Raw genomic sequence first — 10,000 nt, forward strand, 5'->3', positions numbered from 1 at the left:
GCGGCGGACACCAAGGGCAACAGGATTTAACGGCGAAATCAAAAGCAATGCCAACCGGCAATTAAAGTATCACAAAGAAAACGCCCTTTTTAAATTCCCCCAACACACTGTCCTCCAATCCTCCCCTCCTCCCCCTCTAAAAAAAAAAACACGCTTCAGGCTCCGGCCCTTCTGTTCCCCATCCTCCTACAGACGGGATTCCCCTGCTAATGCATCCAGACGTGTGCTGTAATTGCCTGTGGGCGTCTTTAAGAGAGGCACAGCGCAGGCCACCCTTGCTGCATCTGCTTTCACCCGCTGACAGGGGGGGGTGGGTGGGGGGTGGGGGAGTGGACGCCCATCTCATCTCATCTCATTTGACAGACAGAGCTTCTCTTTTAACGTCAGCGGGCTTTTATTCTAGCAAGGTGGTGGGGAAAAGGTTGGAGTTGGGGTTAGGGTTGGGGTTAGGTTTGGGGGACTAGGGTCCATAAGCACATAGGTCAGAAGGTTGACATTTTCAGCCACCTTTATTGAACCACCACTTGAACCAAAGGACTCTTAAAAATGCAACGGCGTGTAGCGCTGCCCCAGCCTTTGTCTGTACACATAGGTCAGAGAGAGGGGGGTGCACACTGTTTTGGGGGTTCAGAGGTGTGTAAGTTATCGAGTCTCACCAGGACGCAGTGGATGTCGTTCCCCTCGATGTCGCTGGTGGGCGCCTGCAGCAGTCTCCAGTCGCGGCCCTTGTTGTAGGTGATGTAGGTCTTCACCTGGTTCTCCAGCTTGCGGTTGGCGATCAGCATCCCCTTAATGCCTGCTACCTGGGGGAAGAAAAACAGAATTGCTTACTGAAAGACTCCTCGTCTGACCAAGGCTGTCAAAAAGGTAGCATTTTTATTTAAAGGATTTATTTATTTAGCATTTTTATTTATCATACCTCTCTCTCTCTCTCTTTCTCTTTCTCTCATCACACACTGGCTTATTTCATTTTCAAGGGTGTTGTTTAAAATTGGAAATGGAGGACAAGGGGTTGTCAAAATGTAAGAGGGAGGAGGTTTTTATTTTATTATTAGTGTAATGGTAAACCTTGTCAGTTGGAGGCTTTTATTGTCTGTGGTGTAAGTATGAGAAAGTTGCATTGTGATTTAATAGAGAAGTGGTTTAGTAAAGGAGAGTTAACCTTCCAGCAGGGAAGTTTTGAACATTCTAACAGAAGATTTTGTTCCGCAGCAAAGTAAGCTTCTAAAACTCCATGTTGAATTCAAGGAACCCAGATATTCTTTAGAACGTTCAATTTCCAACATTCCTATCTCACGGGCTTAACTCTCACTCCCTTCTCTCTTTCTTTCTTTCTTTCTTTCTTTCACTCAGTACTGACTATGTTGCTTTAAAAAAAATCACAAAGACCGACAAGTTACCACTTGCTTCCCTGACTCCACTCTCACCCCTCACTGCAATTCTCTTCAGGCAGTTCAGAGGATGCCCACCAAGGTGGACAACACAGGCTCATGACAATGTCAGGACCCCTTTCGCCTCATCTTCAATAATCCCAAACGCCCTCAAACAAAAAAAAATAACAGCTGGGTTGACCTGTCTGAAACCGACTGACCACTTTCCCAAGAGAGAGATAGAGCGAGAGAAAAAGGTGATGGGGGGGGGGGTGTAAAGATAGAGTTTGTGATGGACAAGGATAGGACGAGGGAGGGAGAGAGAGAAAGACAGGGGGAAACCCGAATAGAAATGAAAGAGTGAGAGAGAAAGAAAGAGCAAGATAGAGAGAAGAACAGGTGGACAGGTGGAAGGGTACAAGGTGGGAAGAGATAGACAGAGAGAAAGACAGGGGGAAACCCGAATAGAAATGAAAGAGTGAGAGAGAAAGAAAGAGCAAGATAGAGAGAAGAACAGGTGGACAGGTGGAAGGGTACAGGGCGGGAAGAGATAGACAGAGAGAAAGACAGGGGGAAACCCGAATAGAAATGAAAGAGTGAGAGAGAAAGAAAGAGCAAGATAGAGAGAAGAACAGGTGGACAGGTGGAAGGGTACAAGGTGGGAAGAGATAGACAGAGAGAAAGACTGGGGAAAACAGCAACAAAGAAAAGTGATAGATACACAGATAAAGCTAGAGAATGAATGACAAGGAGAGTGATAGACAGAACTAAGAAAAACAGAGAGAGAAAGAGAGAGAGAGAGAGAGAGAGAGAGGGAGGGAGAGAAAGAGACTGAGAAATTGAGATGGTGGGATAGAGCTAGATATATTGAGAGTGAGGAGTGAGAAAGATAGAAGATAGATAGAGAGAGCTAGAAAAAAGGGGGATAGAGAGAGAGTGAAAGAGAACAGGTCAGACATGCTCTGGCATGAGGCCTGCCGGGATAAAGTGGCACTAATAAGCAGACTGGTTGACAGTGGTGCGGGGGAAGACAGAGTCTGGATGGACACAACTAATGAGAGGGGAAAAAAAACTCACTCTACCAGGGGTGTCAATCAAACAGGTAATTATTTACTATACTCTCTCTCTCTCTCTCTCTCTCTCCCTCTCTCTCTCTCTCTCTCTCTCTCTCTCTCTCTCTCGCACACACACACACACTTTCTTACTCCAGCTCTTTCATATTACATCTGATATCTTTTTTCTCTTTCTCTGGCTCTGTTTGTCCTTCTTGCTCTATCACACACACACACACACACACACACACACACACACACACACACACACACACACACTCACAGCTGTCCCTATGGTTTGTACTGTCAAATCAGGCCAAACAAAAGTCAGGTTTTCCACCTGTAAGCACTATCCTGTTGTCGCTATGCCAACAACCTCTCTGAGATCCCTTGTGTCCCTTCCACACAGTGATGTGGGCATACCCGCTATTCCCACCACGTACACAACAACAACAACAACAACAACAACAACAACAACAACAACAACAACAACAACAACAACAACAACAACAACAACAACAACAACAACAACAACAACAACAACACAACAACACACTCAGCATCACAGCACTCCAAGGACAACACCAATCAACATCTAAAATCCTCATTGGTATTCAATTAGCCCCCAAATGAACAGCCCTATTTCTCTGAAGGAGCCAGTAGTTGCTGTAATTACGTTAATGGCATAGTTGACTCTGATGGGGATATTTCACATGGGGCAAAAGGAAATAAATGGGACAGGAGTGTAAGTAGTGCATGGATCTTTCTTCTCCTCCTCCAACTCTCCTTGTTTCAATACCCCCATCTTTCTTTCTTTCTTTCTCCCTCCCTCTCTCTCTCTCTGGGCCAGATGTACAAAATAATTTGTGCCTGTTAATTTTTCACTAGCAGCGCCTTAAAATATGACACGATATGTACGAACAGACCGTGCATGAATGAAAGTGTATTTTGCCTCCCTCAGGAGGGCTGCATGGCAAATTGTGCTTTTCTCACTCATGCATATGGATTCATGGAAAGGTCAGGGGAAAAGTGAGACGTTTGTGCTACAAAGACAATGGGAGAATAAGCATTAACAGCAATAGTTCAGACATTCCAAAGTATATAACTACGGGTGGCAGCACATGTGAAAATGGTCTGCCTGTTAAAACCAGGTGTCATCCACGCTGTCGTTAAATGTGTGACTAGGAGAAACTTGGAGAAACCAGTATTCAAAGCAACCTTTTTTTTTCTTATTTGGATTATGTCAAAAGCAAACTTGTTTGTTCCACTGGGTTGTTTGCCTTTTTGATATCTTAACCTCCCCTCATGTCATCCACTTCCTTATAGCCTATGCCTGCTTGATTTGTTTGCTATAGCTGCATATGCTTGAGTAGTTTTGAAGAGGAGCAGAATTACTGTGCAACAATATCTCTCCGTTTGATGACACTTTAGCATGTACTGTATTGCATTATTTCCTGATGGCTTTTTTTGTTTTTAAATTTCCTTTTATTGTCCTCCGCAGTTGATTCCTTTCAACTGCCTATGTTTGAATGTTATTATTCATATTATGTGGGCACAAGCAAATGACATTAGAGAAGTGGACAAAAGCAGCAACCACGAGATGAGCTTCAGATTGGGTAAATAAAATGCAAAAAGAGAAGGTTTAGCATACGGTTTCTGCAGACTGGCAATGGCAAATGCAGCAAACAGCGCTAGTCTTAGTACATCGGCCCGTCTTGTCCCTCTGCTCTGCCTCTCTCATTCCTTCTTCACCAGATTCTGCTCTTCATTCATTCCTCCTCCCTTCCCTTTCTTTCTCCCTCTTTCTTTCCTTCTTATATTCTTCCTGTCTTTCTCACCATTTCCTTCATATTCTCTCATTCTCTCTTTCTCTCTCTCCCTCGTTCTCCTGCGGCGGGCTGAGCGGTGCAGGAGGAGGGGTGGAGGAAGGGAGCCGTCTCCAATCAGCCTTAATGAAAGCCCCGGCGCCATCTATTACAGATATGGATCAGCTGCTGATTCAGAAGCCCTGGGGGGCGGGGGGGGGGGTGTCGAGAACGAAGCACAGTCTCCCACCAGCCTTGCCGCCCACATCTCCACCTACGGCTGGGGGTACTCCCCACCACTCAGCAACCCACCCAACAGCACCACCACCACCACTCTGCTTCCCTACATTAACCGAGTCATCTTTGCCTACGCCTGCTGATTCGGGGGGATATTTTTAGCTGCCCTGAGCAAGACATGAAATCTAACATTTTTTTTTTTTTTTTTTTTTCATTTTTTCTTTTCTGCACTGCTGGCTCTTTGTGTGATGTACGAGTGGAAAGTTGGGTCATTTTGAGGAAAATATGGGAATCTTAGCAGATGCTAGATTTGACCCCACCACCATGCCAAAATACTTACATCCTGTTGTTTGCAACCCCTCACTACACACACACACACACACACACACACACACACACACACACACACACACAAATTTACCAAATACACCAGACAAACCACTTTCTATTTGACTGTGGTGTAAACAGAGCTGACTATAAGCAAACAATTCAATCACTGTCTGGACCCCGACCACAGCAGAAAACCGACTGACATGACAGAGTGTGAGACTGCCAAAATGAGCTACATCTCTCTGCTAATAGCCCCCCACTCTAACCATCCAACACACACACACACACACCCATCTCAGAATGGCTGACTAACAGGGGGTGCATGAGGACAACCCCAATGCGTCTTCAGACTCTGTGCCTTCTACGGTGCCCTGTGAGCTGGCGTCAATACGAAGACACTGAGAGACTCCCAAATGAAGCGTTCAGGACAAAGGCAGAGACGCTCTCCATTGTGTTTTCCACTCAATGTTTTTTCCCCCTTTTTTTTTTTTTTTTAAATCATTTTCCAAGTCTGGCCCAGAACCACCTGCTTCCTACTTTCCCTTAAATGTATAATTCCCTTCTCAGGCTCCTCGGAGCCATTTCGTCTTAAGATTTCAAGTCCTCCTGGGCACGGAGCACTAACAAAAGAATTTTGGTTCCAAGTTTTATTTTTATTTTATTACATTTCTCCCAAAAGTGTTCTAGCAAGGAAGTGCTCTACTGCTAGTCTCACTCTTTCTTTCTTTCTTTCTTTCTTTCTTTCTCTTTCTCTCTCTCTCTCTCTCTCTCTCTCTTGTAGATGTGATTAGATCCTCTGCTGGGTCTCTCAGAGGAGGCACACAATTAAGTTGCCACAACTATGAACCATCAGAGCGTCCCAGGTGTACTCACTCTCTCATGCACCTCCCTGCTGGTTTCTCTTTAAAAGAGGCGCCTTCAAAAACTATGCTTAAAAAGTCCCTAAAATACAATATGATGATCTATTTTTTGTCTTTGACTTTTCAAAAAAAAGTTTGTATCATTAAAGCTGTGGAGTTTTGATATATCTTCTTTGGTCTTGTTCTTCCTTTCTTCTGTGCCGACACTCAACACAAAGCAAAAAGAAAAGAAAAAAAAATGTGCTAACTTTGTTGTGTGTGTTGGTGTGAGGACTTTTTTTTTTTTTAAATGTGTGTGATGCACGACGAGAGCTGCTCGTAGCTAATAGAAAGACGCAAACAAGCGGAACGGAGATTGGACACAAACAACCGCTCCGAGGGAGTTGCTCAAGAGTGGAAAACGTTGAGCCCACGGTGTGGACACACACACAAACTGGGCCCCTCTTACATCCCAGCTGTGCGAACAACCCATGCTAACCCCCATCCCACACACACACACAGAGGCCAGCACAGGTCCAGCCCTTGTCAGACCCTTTTCACACGAAAACTGTTGACCCCCCGCCCCCCGTTAGTTTCAGGTCAGAGTCCAGTCTGCTGAGACATCACAGTTATCCCTCAGCTACTGAATGTCCTGCAGTGCGCCGTCCGCTGGTATGACTTACAAACAAATCTAAACACTTCCAAACATACACTATAAAACCACAAGGAGGAGCTCTGGATGGGATGTTGCACAGGTCTGTCAATCCGGATCAAATCAGCCACTTAGTGGACTAAGAAGTCACAATATGACAAACACAGGCTATTTATCTAGAGCCACTGTGAATGAATGTCTCTACATTGGGACTCATTTACACTATACAGTCGAAATGTTGAAACGATGGAATAGACGTTGAGATAGAACTTTGAACGCCGAACGTTGAAACGTTGCGATAGATAAAATAAACATTTCCTTTGGGAGAATTGAAATGAGTGTTTGGACATTTTTTTTATGTGTTAACAATAACATACTGTTTTTTTACTTTTTTTTTGTTTTTTGAGCACCTCAATCTTATTGTGGGTGCATACATCTTTACAACAGCATGACTCCAACCCTTTGAGTTACCTATCATGGGCAGTCGTTGTGGACTCTTACCTCGTACAGGTCGATCATGCTGTTGCCCCCGAGGCCGCGGCTGGCCTTGACGTTCTCCAGGGCCAGGGTGAAGAGGATGCCTGTCGGGTCGGAGATGTAGATGTTGTAGGTGTCGTTCTGGTTCCACTCCTGCACGGCGGCAAACACCTGGCCTTCGTCCGTGCTGATGATGTGCATGTCCTGGGAGAGAGAGAGAGAGAGAGAGAGAGAGAGAGAGAGAGAGAGAGAGAGAGAGAGAGAGAGAGAGAGAGAGAGACTCAGGTATACTATATACTGAGTGACAGAGAGAGACCACATATGCAGATGCCTAAGTATGAATGAAAGTCAGAAAATATGTATGCTGTAAGAAACAGAACAAAGATGAGAGAAAGAAGGTTAAAAAGGGGCAACTATTTCTTTTCTGTAATTCCACTTTTAGTCAGAACACATAGAGTACGTTAGTTCACCACTAACATTAGTTCAACTGACAACTCTGGAATCATTTGGAGACACAAGAGAATTGTGAGAGAACTTTGAGGGAACTGTGAGAACTAAGAGAGAACTGTAAGAACTCTTTGTGTTTCCCAAAAGACTTGCTGAGCAACCACTCACTACGGTAACTAAAAAGAGATTGTTCAAAACAATACTAATTAACACAGACAGTTGCTCAACAATGCTTTCACAAAACGCACCCCTGGTCAGCTAAACCCCATTAAACTCTGCGTGCTGTACAACAAAAACAACTTCAGCATAATCACTGTTAATTTGCCATTCCCTGGACTCTCTGAATTCAATCTAATGTGTAGGAGTCATTAATGAAGCTCCAATTGAATAAAGACAGATACAAATCACAGTTAATGTTCAATTAAAACCATATTACTTCACATTTAGGTATGGTGAGTGGGGCTCTCCAGGCTCCAAGCAATGTGACTTACCTTGGGAAGGGAATATTTGGGCAGTTTAATTCTCATGAAGGCCTCCCTCTGATAGGAAACGTAATACCACGCCCGTCCAGCCGAGGTGACCTGCAGTTTGATGAGAAATAAACCACTCAGACAACAAAAGGCACCGCTAATTGCTCGCAAAATGGATGCTAGGCTGTCGAAAAGTGGATTTTGGGTTTTAATTACGGCGTGAAATACTGCGCTGTTAATTACATAAAAATGGATAGCAGCGACTTAGATGGGGATTTTTTAGCCTTGGTTATGGGTGTAAAATATAGCTCTGAGACAGAAACGCCCTCACTCCCACCGATCCCACCCATTCATCATGTTGCTGTGCCAGCATCCTGTACGTGTGTGAGTGCATCTCTGATTCAGTTGCCCTTTGTAGAACCTTCTTTCTGGGGGAAAAATACACAGAATTTTCTTGGCACACACTCAGAGGATGGTGCGCCTCTCCTGGGCTCGTCGATGCCCTTTGTGGGCTCCGAGGTGAACGTTGGTAAATATCTCGCGGGACAATCAATAGTCTCATTATTCTCTGTCAGGGGGAAATCTTTAAGTCTCCCGACCAATGCATGCTGTTGTCGCTCGACAGTCGCGCTTAATGATAGCGGCCTCGGTGAGAATGCAGGCCGGCGGTGATCTGGCGCTACGCCTACGAGCGGAACGCGGAGCAGCAATCCAGTCTCTGCTCTTTAACACTCTGGACGAGAACGCAAACGAATGAATCGAAGAAATAACCAGAGGAAGAATTAATGAATGAATGATTGAACGAATGAATGAAAGAAGGAGAGAAAGAAAGAAAACACTCCAAAAAAAGACAAAAAGAACTTCAGAGTGTCCATTCCCCTACTCCTCCCTCCCATTTCATAAGTTCAATTAACAAGATCACCCCCCACCCAAATAAGCCAGAGCCATTCACAAAAGTAGACATAAACATTGAGTTCATTCTGACATGACAGAAGCAGTGACATGGCAGAAGCAATTACTAGTTCTTGTGGCGCCGCTCACTAAGTGCACTCTTCGCCGGAAAAGGGAGGACAAAGAGGAGGAGGAGGAGGAGGAGGAAGGGGAAGAGGAAGATGAGGATGCTGTGGACGGCACGCCAAGCAAACAGCGTGTCATCCAAAACGCAGGCCGCGTGCACAAGCGAGTGCAAGGGGCCAACAATCGATGGCAAGCAGAGGCGGCTGAACTTCAAGCTAAATTGGGGGTGATTTTTAAAACCGTCCATTTTCCCAGATTCTTTGGAGTGTGACGCAAAAAAAAAAACACTTGGATGCGAGGGGATGTTCTCAGAGAGACCTTCCACTTGTACCTCAACAAGATGGTGAACAAAACAAGCAGTTGCTGTAGAACTAGTCTGAAAAAGAACATACAAGAAGATCCAAGAGTCCAAAAAGGTAAGACACTATGAAAAAGAGAAGCCATGGATAACGACAGAACTGGTGTAGAAGGTCAAGACAAAATCCTGGTGGGCATGAGAGACAGAGGACTAAAATGGTGGCCAGCGGAACAAAATAATTTCTCCCCCGTCTGAATTCCTAATGCCAGTGGCCTCCTCATTTGCACAATGTCAAAGTAAATAATATTCAAGCGCATAAAAAATTAAAACCCTCTCAGAAATTGCATTACTTAGTATTCAGCACATTAGGGATTTCGGAATTTCTATTTTAATATTTTTTTTTCCCTTTCACAGCAACAAATGGTGATTAATGTGACGCGCCGGGCAATCGTTAAGAATGCAGACGACTGTGTGACTAGCCTGCCTGGGTAAAATATCACAAGAGCGAGAGAATCGGCCTCGACAAGTGTGAGTAGCAGAGCGTTTTACATTCTTGTTTTCTCTTTTCGGGACGCTTCTTCCTAAGACACACATCTATGAATGTTGACACTTAGAACTTGCTGAATCTAGGCTTTGTAAAAAGATGGCAGTCTTTTTTATTACTATATTTTTTTCAGCAGTTGAGGTGATTTTTTGAAAATATATCAAAAAAAAAAAAAAGGTGGACCACAAGTCACCCGTAATCCAACTAAAATAAGTATGTGCCCAAACTAAAATATAATAGAAAGGTGGAAAGGCTAAGATGAGTTTAGTGAACTGAAGCTCTAGGGCCCAAAAACTTGTGCCTGCCCTGCAATGTTAGCTTTTGTCTCAGTCAGGCACTAAATTTCATCAAGCAGACTGTGAGCCTAAAATGCACGTTCACTGATGGATTCTGCTAATGGCTACAGTAATCAGCCAAGATTGTTTTCGAATGGGAAAACAATTACAATTATACAGAACAGTG

At 44.4% G+C, this 10,000-nt stretch overlaps 1 protein-coding gene across 2 annotated transcripts in view; it reads right to left on the minus strand.

Moving 5' to 3' along the window:
* Nucleotides 1–10,000, minus strand: part of sorcs3 (sortilin related VPS10 domain containing receptor 3) — a 201,916-nt gene that overhangs the window by 41,466 nt on the left and 150,450 nt on the right. For both annotated transcript variants that reach the window (XM_048248497.1, XM_048248496.1), the window contains exons 8-10: nt 7,701–7,790; nt 6,787–6,966; nt 657–803 (exon numbers count right to left, since the gene is read on the minus strand). In XM_048248497.1, the coding sequence (XP_048104454.1) occupies nt 657–803; nt 6,787–6,966; nt 7,701–7,790 (417 nt within the window). The remainder of the gene's footprint in view (nt 1–656; nt 804–6,786; nt 6,967–7,700; nt 7,791–10,000) is intronic.

This window comes from Alosa alosa, chromosome 7, assembly GCF_017589495.1.
Source record: "Alosa alosa isolate M-15738 ecotype Scorff River chromosome 7, AALO_Geno_1.1, whole genome shotgun sequence".
Lineage (NCBI taxonomy): Eukaryota > Metazoa > Chordata > Actinopteri > Clupeiformes > Clupeidae > Alosa > Alosa alosa.